Source organism: Brachyhypopomus gauderio, chromosome 8 (assembly GCF_052324685.1).
Source record: "Brachyhypopomus gauderio isolate BG-103 chromosome 8, BGAUD_0.2, whole genome shotgun sequence".
In the NCBI taxonomy this organism is placed as follows: Eukaryota; Metazoa; Chordata; class Actinopteri; order Gymnotiformes; family Hypopomidae; genus Brachyhypopomus; species Brachyhypopomus gauderio.
Window position 1 is genome coordinate 12,477,307 of NC_135218.1, and position 21,288 is coordinate 12,498,594.

Sequence of the window (21,288 nt, forward strand, 5' to 3'; positions counted from 1 at the left end):
ACTATTATTTTGTCACAACTGAGGACCATTTGCAGCAAAAACTACATTCTAAACAAAACTAAAACTACATTTACATTGGAGAATTGTTATTTACATTATTGCAAATTTATTTAAATGGAATTATAAATTGCATTTATTGTCCAGATCTCAGTAAAGTAAAGGGTAATTCCTGAAAAAAATGAAATGTAAAACTAAGATGGACAAGCAGTCGTGTAATCTACGATGATGAAATAAATATAAAACTTGAATTATCCTATACTACAACATGCAACTGAGTACATTACTGTCATCACCAGTGTGTTAGGAATTAAATATACTAAGGCATGTATGAATACACCCGCAGTTGTATAAATTCATAAGAATAAACAACTTACTCCCCACTTAAGTCCAGTGGTCACTCTTGGGCAGAAATCTGGAGTAAACTAATGTCTTGGGACTGTGTAGTGTCTAGAAGAACTCCAGGTAATGTGTTCAAATGTATTATGCTGGAAACCTGTTGTTTATAGTCAGAGTATTTTAGTTTATAGTACAGATTTTTCCTCTCCCATAAAACAATATGTTTAGAGACAACAAGAAATTGTGGTAGTATGCTGTTGGGACAAATTGTACCTTAAAAAATTTCTTCCTTGCCATGTAAGTAAGTGAGAGCAAAGAAATTTTATTTCAAATAAAAATATTAATGTATGAACAAGTACAGCGTGCACAGAATGTATTTTAATGCAATGTTCTAAGTCAGAATCACCAGAACGACCTGGACATGCATATATTTATATTATATATAAATTAAGCTTCATCCCTGTCTGGGATTTTAGGGTCATAATCATCCTAATATTAAACAAATCATTGGCCGATCACAAGAAACACGAGCAGACTGTGCTGTCTATATTTTATGCACCATTGATTTGTTAATCCATATATAATTTATCACATTTTAATTAAGAATTGAAATGATGATTTATTGTATTAATAGATGTATACATCTTCAATAAGTATTTGTAATATAGGTTGATAGCATTAGCCATAATATGTCCAAGTCTTGCATGTATAAGAAAAAAATCAGATATTGTATTAATATCTGCATTTAAATACAAATACTTTCACTGCATGTTTTCGCTTTTCTAATACACATCTCTCTGCTATGCACGTGCCTGTGGCAGCACATGCTAGCACACTTTAATGACCCTTAGAACTTTCTTTGTATTTGAATTCTCCCCCTTCAAAAATATCTGGGCTGTTTTTAGAAAAGCAGCCATTGTTCTTGTACATGTTAGCAAGAGCTTGAATTCTGAACAAATGACATTTATATTACAGGCACGCAAATGATTATCAAGCTTATAAGGCAATAGGAAAAACATTAAAGTCCTATCAATGGAAAGTACACAACAGATCCAGTAGGGTGTGGTTTGTGTGAGTTTCATATGTCAAAGCATCCACAGCCTGAAATAAGGCATTGTGTATAATAAACATTTAGTGTACAACCTCTAATTCCAGGAATCTCTTTACATTCAGGTATATACAGTGAGGAGCAAACATGGAACAACGTGTTGGTGTCATAAAGTCACATTTTCATTTGATCAAATGTTCATACACGTTAAAAATCCTGGGAAATCTTATTCTGAAAAACGATGAAAGTGCTTTGTCACTCCTTTTTGCAGAATTTCAATACGTGTGTGTGTGTGTGTGTGTGTGTGTGTGTGTGTGTGTGTGTGTGTGTGTGTGTGTGTGTGTGTGTGTGTTGTGGGTGTGGGTGTGTTTATTATGAATGCAATCATTTTTTTAAGTACTTCCTTCTTCCTTTACTCACTGTTCACCTGTTTGGCCCAACTTGCATGCTGGGTCTGAGCTTAGTGAATAAGGGAGGGTGAGAGGGATGGTACTATGTGTGCTTTTAACAAAGAGGAAGGCAGAATAACAGGTCGGTAGAGCAAATAATTTCAGTTGTACTCAGACGAGCTAAGGTCTAGGAATACAGTGGACCAAATGATGATTTTGGACAGTGAGACAGACAATTTTTTGTTTCTTGATTTATTCTCTGGGGTTTCATAGAGCAAATTACACAGCCTCTGCTAATTTCTAAGGGTAAGAATATGCAATAATCAGTAATGTTATAAAATATGTTGATGATGATCAATTCAGCAAGAACTGTTTATTCAAGCTGGTTTAAAATAAACATATACCACTGTGTAGGCAACTGTGTTTTAGTAACTGTCAGTAAACTGACAGTAAAAGTGATATAAAACCATTTAAACATTATAATGGCATATTAAAGAACATCTGTTTTGGCTCTTGGCACTATGATACAAATGTATCATTAAGTACTTTCTGACAGTTTTAAAAGAACCAAAATATGCTTTGCAATATTTAAGATAGTGTTAATTTTTTGGTAAACGCTTCAAAAATACTCAAAAATAGGATAAAACTGATATTAGATATTTAACGTGACAGCTATTTTGACTATTATTGTGCTTGTCCCTTTACTTTAATCTGGTAATGGATGTCGTCCTGCATACAGTTTGAAGACTGGCATGGCTCACCTTAGCATTAATAGTCTAATGCTAGCTAGCTGTTCTTAGATGTAGGAAATTCTAGATTTTATCTGAATCCATATGCACTGTTTATTTATTTCATGCTGTCAAATCAACATTTTAGGTTCCTTGTAGAGCAGAAGATAAGAGCAAGTCAACATTCCAAAACAATGTCACACCAACACGAGACAGCACCCCCTAGTGGCGAGGATGATCATGTCTGGACTGCTGCTCCTGAATGTTCCATCTGTTTCACCTCATATGATAATGCCTTCAAGACACCCAAGGTGCTGGAGTGCACCCACACTTTCTGTCTGGAGTGCCTGACCCGCTTCATCGCCATCTCGCCGGAGTACGATGGAACTCTGATCTCCTGCCCTCTTTGTCGTCATCCAACATCTGTACCTGAGAGTGGACCACCAGCTCTAAGCACTAGCCAAGATGTCCTGGGCCAACTCCCTGCTGACCAGCAGCACGAAGAACACGTATGGCTCGATGGAAAGAGGCTCTGCTATTCAAATCCAATGGCCCCAGACTCCATCTGCATTTACATTGGTGGAGGAAAGCAAGAGAATGAAGTCAGACAGGAGGAACGTGAGAGCTGTGGTAGGAGGCTGCTGCGTTTCCTGGGCTTTTATGGCAACTGGAAGCGACTGCTGATGCTTACCGTGGTGGTACTCATAATGTTCTCCATCATCCTTTGGCCCATACAATACATCTTAAGGTAGCAGGCATGGTCTGTGAGAACCAGCCCAACAGCTTTAGCCAGAGGTGTTAAGAAAGGTTTTGCATTCATCTGGTGGCCCTTATATCTAATGTTTGGGTTTGGTCTTGTGACATAATTGATCATTCATTGAACTGATCATTTGTTCGTTCAGCGCATACTGCAGGACTTGACTGCAGTACAGACCTTTAACATTAAATAAGACTTTATATGTGCAGAATCATACTGGGCTTGACCAGACTGCTATGCCTGGCTTTGGTGTGAATGAATTGATTGAAAAAGTTCTTAAGAGGAACAAGACGAAGAAGAGACAGGCTGTGTTCGAAATAGTCTACTACATACTACTGGCATACTGATCGAGCCCCAAATCAGTATGTCGTATGCAGTATGTGACCAAAATGAAAATTTCCAGTACGCGAAACATACCCGGATGACCTACTACTTCCGCAAAATATTCCAGTACGCGAACAGAGCTATCTTCGTGGTGTACTGCATCCCATCATGCAACGCTACGTTCACGTGACCCCGTAGTGTGCTTTGCTTTTGTCGCATACTGGAAACTGTACTGCATACTACTACGAGGACCAGTATGCAGTATCCAGTATATACTGAGTCCAGTATGCAGTATCCAGTATGTAGTAGTCTATTTCGAACACAGCCACAGTGATGCGGGTGTTTGATAACATTACAAAAACAATTCTATCATTAACAAGTATGACAAAACAATCTTTTTCTCTGGCTTACATTCTGAAACATTTGCTTGATTAGAATTTGGTGTAATGTTAAATGTAAATGTTGTAATGTCAAACGAATGTTTGAACGAGAATAATCTAATTGTATAACTACAGGAAATCATTCAACACCTATATTTCCTGTTGATCTGATAATGTTTTAAGGAATCTTAAATTTACTACTCATTGGTCCCTACAAAAGTGATATACATTGCTGTGTTTAAATATAATTTAACAATAAAATTATATTTTTTGGTATATTTTGTCTTTACTCTGCTAATGGTAAAGGTATTTTTCAGCGTTAAAGACTTCATAAAGAGTTCAATTCATACATTTTTTGAAATTGTGTTGATAACAGTCATCCAGATGCTTTACAAATTCTTGGGATCTGCTACATTTGAGAGAAATATTATGATACATTAAAACAAAACAAATGCTGGATGCTGACAGATTATGCAGCTTAATCAGATCCCAGCTGTTTCTCATGCAATGCTCCTTAAGCCATGAATTCCTATTAGAGAAATAATATCCTGCATGAACATGTTGGTAAACAGTTAAGTAAGTGAGTAAGTGAATGACTACAGCTTTGTTAAGAGTGACACTCAGGCTATGTTACATTGGTTATATTTACGGTCCACTAGCTGTCTGCGGTTGATATAGGAGGAAAAAGAAACAGAAACAGTGGGAACCACAGTAAAAACTGAATATTGGTGGTTATAATCAGTCATGAATCAGTTTTCCTGATGAGTCCTATTTTAGGCTGTGTAACAGAATGCTTGTAGTGGATCAGGATCACATATGCAGTTCTTCATGTGACCAGACACATGGCTCTATTTATAACAGAACAGGACTTAAGCTTCACTCTCTCACACACAAGGACACTGGGAACACTGGGAACGCTGGGGACAGCGCCATGCCGACCGTGGGCCAACGCTCAAGAATTCAGGAAGTGTAATTTATACATTAAGGTAAGACAAGCACAAAGGAAAATAAAAGACTCAGTAACCATAATCTCTCTTGTGGTGTGGAACTTTATACTGCATGTAGACGCTTTGGGGTTTTTATATTTGTTTGGTTTGGTTTGTAGTTACAAATTGTTACAAGTGACATGTTCTTTTCATGTGGTGCTGTTCTAATGATGTTGGTCCATGCGGAATCATACAAAATAATAAAATGAATGAATTTTTAAACGAATTTAATAAAATATAATGCACTTTAAGTGCCCGGATCCAAATCAAGATGTGTACAATTTAAGAAGACATTTAGACATTTAGAGACTGAAGTAACAGGGAAACCCTATTGGCACAAGACAATTCTCATTAAAACATTGTTCAAAGTCAGCTAAAGATGTTTTAATAAATGTAAATTTAAATATTTTAAATGTCTGTTCTCCGTTTACAAAAGACTCATTTCTGATATTTCATGTTCAATCACAGCACAGGCCATTACCATGTTGTTGGCATGTAAATATGTAAATGTTACACATTTGCCCCTTTTGTCTACCTGTGGAGCTTACAGTGTAGCTTCGGTGGTTTTGTGCTGGAACACAAAAGACTCAGGGCATGCAGTGACTGGAAGAGGGCATTTATGGTGGCTTGCATGGCCCCTGCTATGGATCTCAAGTGGGAACGACACTGTCCTCTGGGAAACATTGTTCCCGATAACCCAATTACCCAGGTGTGGACAACAGATGGTTGTATACTAACAATTTTCAAAGCAAGCTTTGCTGCCTTTTCCCACTAATACAAGCAGGAAATTAGTTCATTGTCATAAATTATAGTATTTTGATAGATTTAATAGCTTATGGCTTGGTTTGCTATTCATGTTCAGTATTTGATCTTATTACTGACAATAAACACACCTCAGTAGGCACGGTGTACACAAATCATATACGACTGTTGCACAGTAATGTATTCCACCAGGTCTACATGATAAGTACTTGTATTATTAAAATAATCCAGTTAATAAAACAAAAGCAAACAGACCTATATCTAACACCTACAAGATTCAAAATTACATAGATCGTTTTGGAGTCTTCAAACTATTCAAACACACAACTTTTTTTCCAGCAGCAGAGGGGCTGCTGGGGTATTGTGGGGGTTTGGTATTTGAGTGGTGTCTCTGGTTCATGTCCCACACTGCTCACCCAACAGACCGATGTGCATATTTCCCCTGGGTACAGCTTGCTGTGGAGTCATCTTACAGTCTAAGCTGCAATGGCTCCAAATACAGGGGAAACACCCAGCCGCTTCCATTTTTAAAATATTAGGCGTTCATGATTGCGGTTCTTTTGCATTAGTTAACTGCTGTTTATAAAGTTCTGTTGATTCTGCAAATACATGTTTTATCATAAGCATTTGCATTTGTTACCCTATATATAACAATTTTCTAAAAGTAGACCTTTATTCATTCCACATCTAGTTCCTATAATGTTGAGCTGGTTCTGTAATTACTGTTGTGTCTTGTAAATTATTGTGTAGGCTTTGAATTTGAAATGGAATGACAATATAAGGGCACTCCCTTCACTACAACCTTTACAGCACTGTCCACTCTCTTGTTTGGTAGCATGACTCTAATTCTAAAGCATCTTACTGACAATCTTTGCACTGATTAGACAAATACGGAAATGGTGAAAAAAAAAAGTGATGTAGCGCTTTTACTCTTTTCAGGTGCTGGATCACAGCAACCTAATTCAGCAATCATGGATGACTTGGAGCACAGTGTTTTTATGGCAGAGCGAGACTGGACCTGTTTCTGTGAGGAGAGTGAAGAGTGCTCTATTCAGCAGGCCGGACTCGCGGGCCTGGATGACTCGGGCCTCAGCGATTCCGATGACGACAGACGATCCGCCCAAGAGCCTGTTCTTCCTCTTCAGACCAACCCTGACGAGCCCGATGAGGAACCAGGTGCAGCAGCACAAACACAGGACAAAGCCGAGGACCGCAACGCGAGACACCGGTCCCAGCATTCTGAGCACTTTTGCTGTGAGACAGATAGAGGCAGGCGTGCTGAGCATGCCGCACAGATCAGTTTGAATGCTAACGTGGTCACGCACACGTGCTTGACCACGGATTGCAGCGTGAGTGGTAGTGACACGGCTCCCACAGAGTGGCAGCACAAGACTTCATACAAAGAGTGTGTTCAAGACCACAATCAGTGTCACGGCGAGAGCAAGATGGGTCAAGCCACCGGGGAGCTAGTTAGCATCACATCTGCTCCAACTACCCAGGCCACTGGGAGTGGTGGTAGCTCAGAATTCACAATGGTGATGGGGAGCTCAGCAACACCAAAAAAGGAGAAAGAACGGTGGTTTGTCACAGTAAATGACAGTCCAGTTCACCAAAGAAAACACCATGGAACTCCAGGCCAAAAAAAAAGAAGAAAAAAAAAACGTTCTAAGCGAAGCGGAGTAACAAAATGGCTGTGTGCTCTCTCAACCAAAGACAGAGAGGCAGGGGAAGATGAAATTAACGCAGGACAAGAACACCAGCATACATTTCAACAACCTCTACAAAGATGTTCAAAACATTTATATTTCAATAGATCACCTGGTAATGGAAATGAAGAGGTCATTTCAGGTTCGGCCAATACCCCAAAAGAAGTTTTATCCCCCATAAAAGAACCTGAAGTGGTGAAGTGTGAAAGGTCCTCTGTTACAAGCATTGACTTTACTTTAGCTGCACAGACATCAGCTGCTAAAGCTGGAAACTCACGTCGTGCAGATTTTCCTGCAGACAAGCCAGGAAACAAATGTTTTATTTCTTTAAAATCTCCAGCCGCAAACATTCTTGCACAAAATTTACAATTACAAACTGATGTCCTAAATGATCCCATGACCCAACTTGCATATGACCAAAACACATTTAGCCAATGTGAAAGTAACACTGCAACAAATGAAGAGGAGGAGCACCCCTCTCTCTCTGAGAATCAGGAATCAACCAATGAAAGCCTGGAGGCCGCTGTGAGCCCATCTCATCCAATATATGCCCTTTCATCATTTTGGGATGAAATGGAAAAGTTGACAATAAATGATATTTTACATCTCAGAGTATCTAATAACAAATCTCCACTCCAAGGAAAAGCTAATCTTGAGGAGAGTGATGTCCAATACAGATGTCTGGAGAATTCTAAAGACGAGAGTTTGCAAGACTGTAGCTTGACAGATGATACGGCGGATTCAGATTATTTCACACATTTAGATGATTCTAAACCAGACCGCTCGAGCTGTGAATTTTCAGCTTGCTCTGATTTTGATGAAGACATTTTACAAAGTGCAAATCCAAGTCCTGAGCCTCAGAATGTCAAAGAATTCACCAATACACAAGATCTCTTACTAGGACAAGAAGCAGAGTTAATGATAATAAACAGTAAACGTGAAGCAGAAGACATTATACTGATATGCCCTCCAGATGGAGTCCCTCTTTACCTGGGTCCTGCTGCAGAGACACAAAGCTCATTTCTTGCATCTGATCAGGACTGCAGTGGACGTCCTTTTCAACGGGAAGCCTTCAGGAAAACACCCTCTCCAGTTTTATCTGTTGTCAATACTTTAGATGATAATTACCTGGTACCTTTATCTGACATTTTCACTAAAGACATTGGAGAAGGACTTGAGACAAGGGGCGTAGATGGACATAGCTCTGTGATCTCATTTCCTTACCCACAACACCTTTCTGTCCCCGAGATGTACGATGATTTCTTTTCAGACTTCGAGGTCGCAAATGTTTTCTTTCCTTCACTACAAAATAAAATGATTCCCATTTTCTCGTTCCCACATGCGGTGGTGGGAGATCTGGTAATGCCTGAGGCTGAGGAACTGTGGGAGTCAGACACTGAAAATCAGCATTCTCAACTACAGGCCATGACTCGTTTCAGTAGCCAGCCAAAAAGGTCCACAAGTAACTCGGCAAACATTTCCTTTTTTACAAACCAGAGGAGAAACTGGAGTAGCATTCTCTCCCTGAGAAAAGTCAGATTTATGGGGAAGGGACGTACCTGGTGCCAAAAAATAAGTTCTTGGATTTTCCCACAAGAAGCAAAAGAGGAAACATCATATATCTCAAACATCCAGTCAGTGTCACCTCTGCTTCCCCTGGAAGGCAAAGCCCTAGTTCAGTTTGTAGAGCAGCAGGAAGATTTTCGACATGCCGTATCAATTTCAAGTAAGTTTAAATCTTTCACAGGTGTATTTGTAGGTGTATGCCCACAGGAGGATACATGCCTGTTGTGTGTTATGAGTTTGTATGTGTGTGTGTACATATACGCATGTACGTTCACACACACATGGAGAAAAGTATTGGGCACATTACACCTACAACAGTTTCCACATTTTTGGGATTCTACAACATTTTGGAGTGTGTGTGTGGGAATTTTTGCCCATTCATCAAGAAGAGCATTTGTGAGGTCAGACACATTGTATGCGAACACCTAGTTCACAATCTCCATTGTAGTTCATCCCAAAGGTGTTCGATGAGGCTGAGGTCAGAACTCTGTGGGCCAGTTCTCCCATACCAAACTCACCCGACCTATGGACCTTGCTTTGGCATAGAAAAGGGCCTTTCCCCAAACGGTTACCACAATGTTGGAAGCATAAAGCCGAAATGTCTGAAATGTTTTGGAATGCTGAAGCATGCTTATGAACTCCCTTCCCTTCACGTTAGCGTTATCGCTGCTCCACCAAATGTTAAAGCTGGCGCAATGTAGTCAGGCAGGTAATGTTCCCCCGGCATTCACCAACTCTAGTCTTTACATTCAATGCACCTCAGCACTCGACAGCTCTGTCACACTACATGGTCTGCCACTTCACGGCTGAGTCACCGTCCCTCTTTTCAGCACCACCACTCACAGTCGATCGTGGAATATCCAGGAGGGAAGAAATTTCACAAACTGTCTTGTTGCAACGGTGACATCCTGTTACAGTGTTACGCTCAAATTCAGTGAGCTCTTTAGGATGATCCATTCTTTCACTGCATGGCAGTGGCAAATGCTGTGGCAAAGTGACAGAAAGAAACACATGAATTCAGTTGTGTCCCAATACTTTTTTCCACTTATATATATTACACTTGATACAGTATATATAAAAATGATATATGTAATATTATATATAATTATATTTACTATTTATATAATTATATATAATATTTCTCTTTCAGCAAGAGAGGGCTTCCTCCTTTCTATAGGGCAAGCAGATATGTGCCTATTTTGCATTGCCTTTGCTTCCTGGGTACTGAAATCATCTAATCCACAGTCAGCAGACATGTGGAAAGCAGGTGTGTAACGACACAAATTATTTATGGCCATAATGATATATTGCTACCATATTTTAATATATTACATTTAGGAATTTACTTAGGTGATGTAATCACATAAAATTAACATATTTTTCCACTCACTTTGATTTTTAGCGCTTCTGGCAAATGTGAGTGCAATATCTGCTATCCAGTACTTGCGGCAGTACACAAAAAGAGAAACAAGTAATTATGACCCATGATCCACAGAATCTTAAATCTTTTTAGGAATCTCTCAGAAGTGGGCCAGTGTTAAATGAAGGGTTCATTTTGTATAAATTCATGGCAACAAAGTTTGTTTTGATAAAGGTATATTAATAAACAAATAAAGAGCTTCCAAAGACAACATCCAAAGCACAGGGGATATCCATCATTTCATCCTGTTTGCTGCATTGTTACTAGACTAACATTTATTCTACCAGGGTAGTACTGGAGTACTGCCTTAGATGTTAGGTTCATAAGGACCAGGAGAGGGCACTGGAAGGATTTGTATCAGTGATGGAACTGGAGCTGTATTAAACACTGGTAGCTTGAGTACATAACTACAAGTGGAATAAATATCAGTAACTATTTTTGAAAATAACAATAATACAATTTATATTTTAAAATAATAAAAATAAGAAAAAAGATGAATTACATGAATTGTACAATGCAATATTTTCATGGCTTTAAAAATACTCCCTTTGTTATGGCAACTGAGCTCATGGACCCATGCAACAGCCAGTAATGCTCCTTGCTAGACCAGTTTTAAATGTGAAGCATCCATTTTTTACTTATATGGTTGTATATAACTGTCAAAATAATTGTTAAGAAAAAGTGTTAACATGTTTACTACTGAGAATGCATCAAGACACTAACACTCTTACTATAACATTTATTTCTTTTAAAGACTATGTATTTTATAGAGGCAAAACTTTAAACAGCATTCAAACAACAATTATGTAACATAAGACTGAATACAGTAAATTTAGGCAAATGTATGCAAATGTAAAATCATGTTATTAAATATTTTAACCAATATATTTGCAGTAAAGGTATAAATGAATGTGAAGTAAAAGCTTGAACGTGTTTATACTAATCAGTTTTACTTTTTACAAGGTACTCATCAGTAAAAAAAAATTCAACAAATGTACAGTTTTATTACTAAAAGTGCAGTGTACATGTGTACTATCAACATTTGATTCGTGATCCAAACATGCATACTTTATGCTTTATGAGGAGGTTCCTTCAGTATTGTTTTCAGTATTGTTTTATTGTACAAAATGCTGATTTGTTGGCAGTTGTGAAATCAAAATTTGACATCTGTAGGTTTTGAATAATACTGTTAATAGTCTTGTTAACGTCAGTTAACATTGTCACTATAACTTATGTTCATCCAGGCACACAAGAAGAAAGACACTGTTTTATTGTCACAGCTACCTTTATATTGTTACTTAGACATAATACCATATCCAGAGATATATGACATGATGTCAAGGAATTAGTTATTTGCTATTAATACAGTTTCACTTGTATTGCAATAAACAGTCCAAAAACTATTCTCTCTCTTTCTTTTGTCTATGTTATATAAACAAATGTTAAAAGGGATAAGACAGTGGAATATAGTTAACATATAGGCCAGTAAGGAATTACTACTACAGTGTTATACACTAATAAGAGTTTCCCCTCTAAGATATGCCTGAAAAGAGGATGTTAAAGAAAGGGTAAGATAGCGTATGTAAAGCATGCACTTTCTGCACACGGGTTACTGGAGTCCAAATCTACCGTTGGAACATTTTAATTTACAAATAATGTAATATATTATTTGATACATATACTATTTACAATCTTATAGAGAGTAGGATTCAATAAATTTTGAAACTTTTTGCTATATTGTGTATATCAAGGACACTGGACAGCACCTTGCAAATACTAAATAAATCTAGTGCTTTTGCACTGTAACAAAGTTTCATTAGATTTCCTTTTTTAACAGTAAAAACTGCTAAGTAATATTCATGCAAGGAAAACAATGTCAGTGTGCTTGGAAAAGGCTAGTTATTTCATACAATACAACAGGGTGAAACTGGTAAGTGCAGAAAAGAGAGGGGGGGTACTGAGCCCATACGGGGTTATCTAAAGAAAAAATAAACCAGAGTTAATACCCTGAATACAGAATTCACTCCATAGTCCACAGTGTATGTCAGTCGTTTCAAGACGGCTTGTCTCCCTCTTTCTTCAGACGGCTGTTGAACAGACGACAGCACAAAATGAGCACGAGAACAAACCCAGGTGAAACGCCATTGCGGCGGGTTCTATTGGACCTTACAGAAGGAGCCCGGTCTCACCTGTAGTAGTCCTCCTGGCTGGGGAGGGCGGCGCTGTGCAGGTGGGCGTGTCCGTGCAGCCACTGCTGCTCCAGCGCCAGACGCTGCAGCTCGGCCGACTGCGCCTGCATCGCCTGCAGCTGGTGCGCCGCAGACATGGGGCCCAGCGGGCCGGGCAGCTCTCGGGGGAAGGCCGCTCCTGCAAGCGCCACGCGGCGGACAGCAACGTTAGCGCTCAACAGATCAGCCACACAGGAAAAGGGCCGCGGTCCAGGCGACTCACCGAAGAGGGGGTGGCGCAGGACGTCGTGTTCGTGGGGCAGTTCGGCCAAGAGAGGGTTGGGGATAGCACCTGGGGGATAAGGGAATCGGGCCATGGGCGGCCCGGCTGCCAGCGGGTCGACCAGCGGATGTGGTCCCGAGCCTTGGTGGGGAGACACGAGACTCTGGATCAGTCAGCAGACCCGGATACTGCTACTGCTCTTCACCAAAACATTCTCTCTCCTTTACTCTCCCACGATTATGTTAACGATGTAATGTGAGACTCACCCTGGTTGAGCGGATCCTGCTGGTGCAGATGGAGGTGGGAGTGAATGTGCGAGTGTTGGTGATGGTGAGGCGTGACGTTGAGCATCTGAAGCCTGGCGACGGGGTCTCCGGCCACCACGGTGGCGGCCATCCTCTCCGCGTGCAGCCGCTCGGCCGTCAGCCGCTCGGCGTACGTCAGCTCGGGCCGAGGCGGAGCCGCCACGTTGCGCTCCATGGCGGGGTGGAAGGCGGCGAAGGGGTGCGGCCCAGCCACATGGGGGAGGGGCAGGGCGCTGTGACGGGCGAAGTGCTCCATGGGGTTGGCCGACGGGTGGAGCTGGGCCTCCAGCTCCGGCGGTTTGACCTCGAAGCCCGGCTTCATCCTCTCCCGGATCTCCCTCTCGCGCAGCTCGCGGAGCTCTCGCTCGCGGAGGGCGGGGTCGGCCGCGTAGAGACCCTGCATGTGATAGGCCAACAGGTGGTCTCCCGGGCCGAGGGGCATGAAGAAGGGGTGGTTGCGGTTGCTGGGCGACATAACGTGTGGCCGGGCGTACTCGCTAAGCGTGCGCAGGGCCGGCGTGTCGGGGCCAAGGTACGGCGGGACGGCGGCCACTGTGGTCGGGGGAGGAGGGTCGAACGAGGGCCGGACCTGTTGTGCGTGGGCAGCGAAGGGGTGGTCACCTAGACGACCATCATGGGACGAGCTAGAGGCCCGCTGTAAGTTATGAGAGACAATAACAATTTTTTCATGAAATGCAAATCTTGCCAAAAAGAACATTTGGAGCTGGATTCCTGAACATAAACCGTCTACAAAATGATCAGACTGCACGAGCACTTACCGAAGCTTTGTCCGAATCTCGCTCCCTCTCGCGCTCCCTTTCTCTCTCCCTCTCGCGCTCGCGCTCTCGTTCGCGGCCCTGCCGCGCGCTCTGCTCCGCCTCCCTCCGGGACCGCTCGGCCGCCTCCTCCCGCTTCTTGGCCAGCTTGGAGGAGGCGAGCGGGGTGAAGTAGAGGTCGGTGCGTGAGCACGAGTTGTACCCTCTGTTCAGGTGTTTGATGAACCTGTCGTTCAACACAAAAGCCATCAGCAAAACAAGCTGCGATGACACCAGAGCCATTACGTCTCCGATAAAACCCTCCCCGTCTACGTTTACCTCGCCGATTGGCTCGCGTGGCTGGGAATGTTGACCACCGTGGGCTCCGGGGAGGGACTCTGGCGGGGGGGAGGGGGGCTGTCACGGTCTTCGTCCTCGTCCACCGGCTCCTCTTTGATGGCCACGTGCGGGGGTGCGCTGGGGCCGCTGCCCGTGGACGAAGTGGAGGCCTGCGTGGCGGGAGCGGGGCACGAGGGCGGAGCCAGGGGGAACGCCGTGGCAGGCTCGGGGGCGGGGCGCGTCTGCGGGAGCAAAGGGTGGGGGCAGGCGGCAGCCGGAGTCACACCAGCCAGGTGACATTTGCCTTGATGGCCCTGCGATGGAGAAAGCAGCGGGGGTTGAGGAGGATGAGACTGGGGCATGATGTGGAGGGGTGGAGGCTGAGAGCAGGGTGGATGCTGGGCGGGCAGGGAGGCCAGGGGCTTCAGGGCAGGAGGTGGAGGCAGGTTGGGGTGAATCTGCAGGAAGGGAGGAGCAGTGGGGAGGTGGGAAGGCTGTTTGTGAGAGGAGGGGATAGGTGTGGTCGGTGGGGGCTTGATCTGAGAGGCAGATGGCGGCGGTACTGGAGGAAGGAGACTCTCTCTCTGGAGGTGCAGTGGTTTAGGAGCAAAGCCGTGAGCGTGATGTGCTGCAGGAGGATGGCTTGGGTGGTGGTGATACTGGGCAGGCATTGGAAAGGACTGCCCGTGTACTGGGCTTGGTCCCTGGAAAGATGAGGGTCCAGAATGAGGCTGAGACACCGGAGTACCCTCCAAGCCCCTGGGACCCTCCAGGCCCCTGGGACCCTCCAAGCCCCTGGGACCCTCCAGGCCCCTGGGACCCTCCAAACCCCTGGGACCCTCCAGGCCCCTCTGACCCTCCAAGCCCCTGGGACCCCTCCTCTGAGCGATTACTGATGGATCCTCCAGAGGAACATCCACAGGCACGACGACCCTGGAAGTGGCGGGGGCCACGGCGATTGTGGAAACTCCAGGAGAGGTTGCGCTTGAGGGCGACGGCTGAAAAGGCGTAGAGTTTGATGGCGACGGTGTTTGAGAGGGGGCAGGAGCAGCGGGCGGAGCAGCAGCAGCCTGCTGCACTTGGGTCGGGGGCCCGGGAGGAGGCGCCGGGACGGGGGAGTCGGAATCGCTCTCGTTGGCCGGCAGGGGGCTGGCGAGGCTCGGGGAGGAGCTGCGGTTGTCCTGGTCTATGTCCTTAGTGTCGCTGCTGCCGTCGTCATTAGCACTGCGACTGTCCGAGCTCTCCCCTTCACCCTCTCCCTCCGACTGGGAGTCCGGACTCTCCTGGAACAAGGTAAGCAGATACAAGGTAAGCAAATGTCCTACATCGCCTTGTCTATGAAATTATAGCATCATAATTTTGGCAAATAAAAATGTTTAATAATTCAAAAATGGCCACAGATGAGTGTAAAACCATCACATGGCAGAAAACCGGGACTGAAGGTGTTGGAGGCCGTTTTAGTCATCTGGATTGTTCCGTGTTACGTGGGCATGGTTTTGTTCCTCTTTACCTGATTCTTGGGCCTTTTCATGGTTTTTCTTTCTGGTTCATCCGAATCTGGGGCACCAGTTTCTCTCTGTCTCTTCACTCCCTTTACTAAAGATGCATCCACTTTCATCTTCTGAAACCCAGAGGCAAAATCATTACAAAATTCAAGATTAATCACAGCTAAAACGTGAATTAATAATTAAAAAGCAGAGCCTGCCACTCACAAATACGCAAGAAAAACACAAAACAATAATTATTACCTTGCTGGCCTTCCCCGTCACTCCAGGTTTGGTATCGGAACAGGATGCCCTGGTTGCCATAGCAGTGGAGCTAGATCTGGGGGTGTGGCCGCTGGCTCGGACATCATCGTGGGAGGGGGAGAGTCCCCTATCAGGGCTTCCTGTAAGTCTGTTCCGCCCACTTCTGAGAGACGACATCTAGAACAAGAAAAGGTATAATTATTTAAACTGCAGGAAGCTTTCCGAAGCTAGACAGAGCGTTTCAAACATGTAAAGCCGTACGTACCGGCGCTCTGCTCCGACGTGTCTTCATGCCATGTCGTGCACCGAGCCCCTCGTCCTCCTCTCGGACAGGTTTGAACAGGTAAGGCGGGTCGGTTGGCTTGGGAGCAGGTGGCAGTCGTCTGTGCTTGCTGAGGTGGGCGTGGCAGCCAGAGCACAGTAGGATGTTGTCACGCCCTCCGTGATGCCAGTCCTTAGAGCCTGACAGGGACATTACAGCCTATTAGAGGCAGGAAGCTCGCACAAGAGTGTACAGATGGAGCCTAAAGCATGTAAAGTGACTTTGGACAGAACCAAGATGAGTATTTTTGTAAAGCAGCTTTTGAGAACCAAATCCCTTTGCTTTATTTCCTTTTTCTACTCCAAGCTCTTTTGTTTTTAAAATAGCTTAGAGTAGTACTACATGCTTGGCGACTGCTGTTTAAAATGTCAGTGGATCACAAAGCCACAAGAAAACTGAATAAATACTGTCCAATACAAGAACTTCCATGAAAAGCTGTGCTACCTTTACCTAGTACCCAAAGATTCATTATATGAAAATAAACTCTTCATATTCATAGTTAGGCTACTCCATAAAATGTCACAATGCAGACTTTCTTTGTGACACAATACATTAACTTGTACATGTTAGTGACAAAAAAAATTATGGCACAATATCAATTATTTCAAATGACAAAGTACAGCCGTACTAAAGAAACACAATTAATTTGAAATATGCAAATACACAATAATATTCAGAAAAAAAACAGTTTGCACAACAGCTGCAAAATCATACCTCCTGATGCAAAAAGAGAGGAACAAAAGTGGATCACGTATACCCCGCTATCTTTCAACGTTTAGATCTGCCTTAACAAAAAATTTCAGAATTTGAAATGAATATCACCGGCAGATGGTAGAGGTGGTGGTGGTGACACTCTGTAACACTCTGTAACATGGTGATTGTGGCTTATGGTGGTGATGGTGGTGGTGTTGGGTAAGATGGTGATTGTGGCTGATGGTGGTGATGGTGGTGGTGTTGGGTAAGATGGTGATTGTGGCTGATGGTGGTGATGGTTGAGATGTACTTACTGGTGGTTAAACAATGGCTGCAAGCTTGACCTTTGCCCCCCTGCTCACTGTCCTCACTGTCCAGGTCGTCTTCGCTGGCTGAACTGAGCTCCACTGCAGCATGAAAGAGGGAGAGAGAGAAAGAGAGAGAGAGAGAGAGAGAGAGAGACCGCTCAAAGGTTTCAGACGACCTTCAGCTCACTCAACAGACGCCACACATCCAAAGGGCACATCTGCGTCACGCTGTGCGGGACTCACCGGAGGAGGTGCGAGAGGTAGTATTGGCAGCAGCTGCGGCGTTGCGAGTCTTGACCTTGCGAGACGCAGGCTGCCGGCGGTGCTGGCGATGAGGTCGCGACCCCACCGCCTCAGGAGTTTTCTTCCAGTAGTAGTAGAATGTTATCAACTCACCCTGAGTATGAAGGCAGAAGATCAAATGAGCACGAGCCTAGGAGAGCGAGAGTGTTTTCGTGCGCGAGCACTATTAAAGTTCTTCTACCGTTTTCTTATTGGCCAGCAGTTCTTTGCGTATCCTGAAAAAGTTTTTTCCATACTGTCTGAGACCTTTGATGAACCGCTTCTATTGACGCAGGAGAGAATAAGAGAAAGAAAACATACAAAGTTACATATCACATAAATACCGACAAAAATAAACATCGCTAGAATGCAATATGTAATATATGAATGTAATATATCTAAACAGTTATTTTTGCTTTCACCACGGTACCAAGAGCTTCCACCACAATATCATTTGTGAAGTGGGATCATGAGAATGTTAAAACATCACTTCTCACCACTTCATCCTCTGACCAACATTTCTCAATCAGTTTGGGGACCGGCTTCTTCACCAGGCACTGTAGGGCTTTGGCTGCATCATACTGGCTTTCATGGAGCTGCACACAAAAACCAAACAAAAAATCCCTTCCTCAAAAAACTCATTTAAAATGTTTTAAACAGCAATCATGAGGAATTTCTGCATGAAACATTTACTGCTGTATATGATGTCAGTAAATTAACTGCAGGGTTTTGCTTCTTACATTTCACTACCACTTCCCAGAAATGTATATTTTAGTGTTTTTTTTAGTGTAATACTTGTTTATTCAACAGTGTATTACACCGTTGTTAAGCTTTAAAAATAGGAACATATACAAAGACATCTCAAATATTTACCGACCGTGTTCAAAGCATTCAGTGTAGTATCATCACGGGAGGCTGCGAGACAGCCATCTTCTGTTGAGCCTCCATCACACATCCCTGCAAATGCTGCCATGCTCCTAAATACAGGAAGAAAATATAAACAAAACTCAGAGATAAGCCAATTTATAAACACTTGCCAGAAGGCAGCAAGCCTCCAAATTCCCTCCCCCACAACAGACATCATTAAGATTGTGTAGTCAGCTGTGGGGGAGGGGACTGGGAGGGGGGGGGGGGGGGCACACAGCCAAAAACCTCTTACCTGGCGGCCCGCAGGTACATGAGCAGGTCACAGTCGTTGACTCCAGGTGTCCAGACTAGCTCCTCTTTTTCTGTGACTGAGTGTGTACTGGGAGCAGGCAGCGGCTGCAGCTCAGGGAGTTTGGCCTGCACACATACAAATGAAGCTAATAGCACGTTCATGGCAATCACACTGACCGACGTGCCTGCACGGTTATACATGCACATGAGAAAGTGCATGTAGACAGTACAAACATGCACATACAGTCTTTAAGCATCTTTGGGTTCTGAAAAGTGCTGTACAATTACAGTTTATTATTATTATTAAGTCTATAGTGCAGAAGCATAAAAATATGCACCTGCTATTAGCTGTGATTGTTTTTATTATTCCAACAGGATTACTTATTCCAACAGGACCCAGTGGGTGTGTTTATCACCTACCTGGTGACTTGGGCCCACTCTAATCTCTCCTTGCGTGCTGTTCAGTTGCCTGAAAACACAGAAGACCTATTAGTCTTGAAAATACGCAGCACAGAGATCTGCAATCATTTTGCTTCCATTACAGCATGAGGTATCCAGAAACAAGAGATATAACTTGACAGTAACATTCTGGTAACTTTTTTAACTTGACAGTACTATGCTGGTATTTTTTTAAGGGTAGAAATGACCAAAACATGTCACGTCAAAGTGAACCATCAAGAAAGCACAAATCATAAGACGACAAGAGGAAATGACAATCCCATCTAAAAACTCAAGGATTTAAAAGCTAGAAAATAAATATCAACACCATTCAATAACTACAAGTGTGATACGATGACGATGGGTATGTAGAAAAACGCTTTAAGTTACATATCAAAAACATATACACAAGTTCCGTCCCATTTATCCCGTTGAAACACACTTGTAAAAGTTTGAGCTGCGTCACGACGCGCACTCCTTTGATGTTTCTACCCTTTTAAATCGCCTCATTTTTAGTGTTAATCACAACATGTCACTCGCCTATCAGCAGTCAGGATTATCAATCTAAATCCCACCCATTTATCTCAAGTAGCCAATCAACGCCCGTCGGCATCGTTCCCTCCAAAGGTTATATAAACAGGACTTAAACATGTACCGATTAGAAATGAGTAATTTTGCAAACGAGCATACATATTCATATAACTTTTACCTGGGAAAACGAGCGATTAACACGTGAAAACATTAAAAGAAACGCAAACATTTATTATGCCATTTGGATCGGTTTTCGCTAACGCCACAGGAAAATAACCAGATGCACAGAGAACACTCCTTCCTCGAGAATAATCGAGACTAACAAGTAATCAAACATAACTAAGTTGTAAAGCACACGACCGCCTTCACACGCGATATTCTAAACGACCGTCCGCCATGGTAGATAATCAGCATCTGTCCCATTTTCCTTCTCAAGACTGCCGTGGCTCCGCTGCCGTGTGTGGCCGAGCCAAGCTGTCAAGTTCATAATCGTCTGAGCCACATTTGCAGCACAAACGCAAAAGTAATTGCGGCGTCTGACAAAAAACGCAAACGGGCGAGTCATCGGCGAGGGAGAGAAACCCAACAAACCTTCGCGGACTGAATAAGTCGTCCATGGCGGGGGGCTCTTTCAGTTGTGTTTACAGACTGTTTGGTCCTGCGTCGGCTCGAAACTAAGCTACTTCCCCCCCTGTTTCATACTACTCAAAATGGAGGCTACGCCGAGTATGTTCTCCCAGCTCAGGCGATGACCTCAGTCTTCACGGCACAGCCTACCGACATCCCCGTCCATGAGCATGACTGAGCATGTGCCGTCGCCGCCGTCGGTAACGGAATCATCTCCGTGTCCGGTCTGTCCGTTAAACGGGAAAATCAAGACGGTCTGGAATGTAGACAATCCCGATTCAACCGTCGACGGGGGCGTAGTATGCAAACTGTAAAATGAAAAATGGTAAATTGGCTACCCAACCTTACAATTCCGGGCCTCTCGGGGCAGTACCAACGTGAATGGTTTTTTTTTATCGTGCAAACACTTGGAAACGCAAACAAGTGCATTTATTAGCGCAATAACCGAATAAAGGTGTATTCCTGTTCCCCTCCCCCCGTGTTGAATCCAAAGCATCTACGCCACATTTATTCAACTTCCGTTATGTAAGGCATGTAGCTAACATGCTTAAACCTAGACTGACTTCGTCACTCACAGCGAAGTAAAACGGTTACTGTGTATTTAATCCTAAACATTCAGTTAATACATTAATGCCAGGGTAATATACTTGGTACGGATCTAAAAAAAATTGTATTCGTGAGTGTACATGTATGCATTATTTGTATAAACACATGCATACATACACACACACACAAAGCCGGGGAATAATCAGGCTGTCAGAATAGCCGTTTATTTCCCCTTTACATTTCCATTACGATTACCGATTTCTAAACTATTCTTACCTATTCAGTATTCAAATGTATAAAAATAAAGTATATGTTCAGCTGCTTTCACGTAATTATTACATGCCAATTTCTTAACAATTCTTACCTAACCAGTATACAAACAT

At 43.3% G+C, this 21,288-nt stretch overlaps 3 protein-coding genes across 4 annotated transcripts; 2 read left to right on the top strand and 1 right to left on the bottom strand.

Moving 5' to 3' along the window:
- Nucleotides 1-1,925: 1,925 nt before the first annotated feature.
- Nucleotides 1,926-4,191, top strand: LOC143521554 (RING finger protein 223). The gene is made up of 2 exons (XM_077014520.1): nt 1,926-2,079; nt 2,650-4,191. Exon 2 carries the CDS (start codon nt 2,696-2,698, stop codon nt 3,251-3,253), a length of 558 nt encoding a protein of 185 aa, XP_076870635.1. The 5' UTR covers nt 1,926-2,079; nt 2,650-2,695; the 3' UTR covers nt 3,254-4,191.
- On the top strand, nt 3,103-11,208 carry perm1b (PPARGC1 and ESRR induced regulator, muscle 1b). The gene is made up of 6 exons (XM_077014518.1): nt 3,103-3,131; nt 4,824-4,948; nt 5,492-5,657; nt 6,650-9,142; nt 10,133-10,249; nt 10,385-11,208. Exons 4-6 carry the CDS (start codon nt 6,682-6,684, stop codon nt 10,468-10,470), a joined length of 2,664 nt encoding a protein of 887 aa, XP_076870633.1. The 5' UTR covers nt 3,103-3,131; nt 4,824-4,948; nt 5,492-5,657; nt 6,650-6,681; the 3' UTR covers nt 10,471-11,208.
- Nucleotides 11,209-11,668: 460 nt separating this feature from the next.
- On the bottom strand, nt 11,669-20,854 carry rereb (arginine-glutamic acid dipeptide (RE) repeats b). 2 transcript variants are annotated; one of them, XM_077014517.1, is made up of 17 exons: nt 20,324-20,854; nt 19,184-19,232; nt 18,765-18,889; nt 18,483-18,582; nt 18,103-18,201; nt 17,808-17,888; nt 17,567-17,720; nt 17,330-17,422; nt 16,266-16,462; nt 16,001-16,177; nt 15,763-15,870; nt 14,253-15,535; nt 13,938-14,160; nt 13,120-13,813; nt 12,854-12,994; nt 12,592-12,769; nt 11,669-12,489 (listed from the first exon to the last, which is right to left on the bottom strand). In XM_077014517.1, exons 1-17 carry the CDS (start codon nt 20,347-20,349, stop codon nt 12,456-12,458), a joined length of 3,762 nt encoding a protein of 1,253 aa, XP_076870632.1. In that variant the 5' UTR covers nt 20,350-20,854; the 3' UTR covers nt 11,669-12,455. The 2 variants fall into 2 exon arrangements, with proteins under 2 accessions (XP_076870632.1, XP_076870630.1); XM_077014515.1 differs by having other exon boundaries at nt 15,763-15,873; nt 20,324-20,853.
- Nucleotides 20,855-21,288: the final 434 nt, after the last annotated feature.

Excerpts from the sequence above, each read along its gene's own strand:
- LOC143521554 (XM_077014520.1), top strand. The coding sequence starts at position 2,696 with ATGTCACACCAACACGAGACAGCACCCCCTAGTGGCGAGGATGATCAT.
- perm1b (XM_077014518.1), top strand. The coding sequence starts at position 6,682 with ATGGATGACTTGGAGCACAGTGTTTTTATGGCAGAGCGAGACTGGACC. Across the intron at positions 9,143-10,132 it reads ACATGCCGTATCAATTTCAA|CAAGAGAGGGCTTCCTCCTT; the intron begins GTAAGTTTAAAT and ends TTTCTCTTTCAG. Across the intron at positions 10,250-10,384 it reads AGCAGACATGTGGAAAGCAG|CGCTTCTGGCAAATGTGAGT; the intron begins GTGTGTAACGAC and ends TTTGATTTTTAG.
- rereb (XM_077014515.1), bottom strand. The coding sequence starts at position 20,349 with ATGGACGACTTATTCAGTCCGCGAAG. Across the intron at positions 19,233-20,323 it reads GACTTATTCAGTCCGCGAAG|GCAACTGAACAGCACGCAAG; the intron begins GTTTGTTGGGTT and ends CTGTGTTTTCAG. Across the intron at positions 16,463-17,329 it reads CAGCCATTGTTTAACCACCA|GCTCTAAGGACTGGCATCAC; the intron begins GTAAGTACATCT and ends TGTCCCTGTCAG.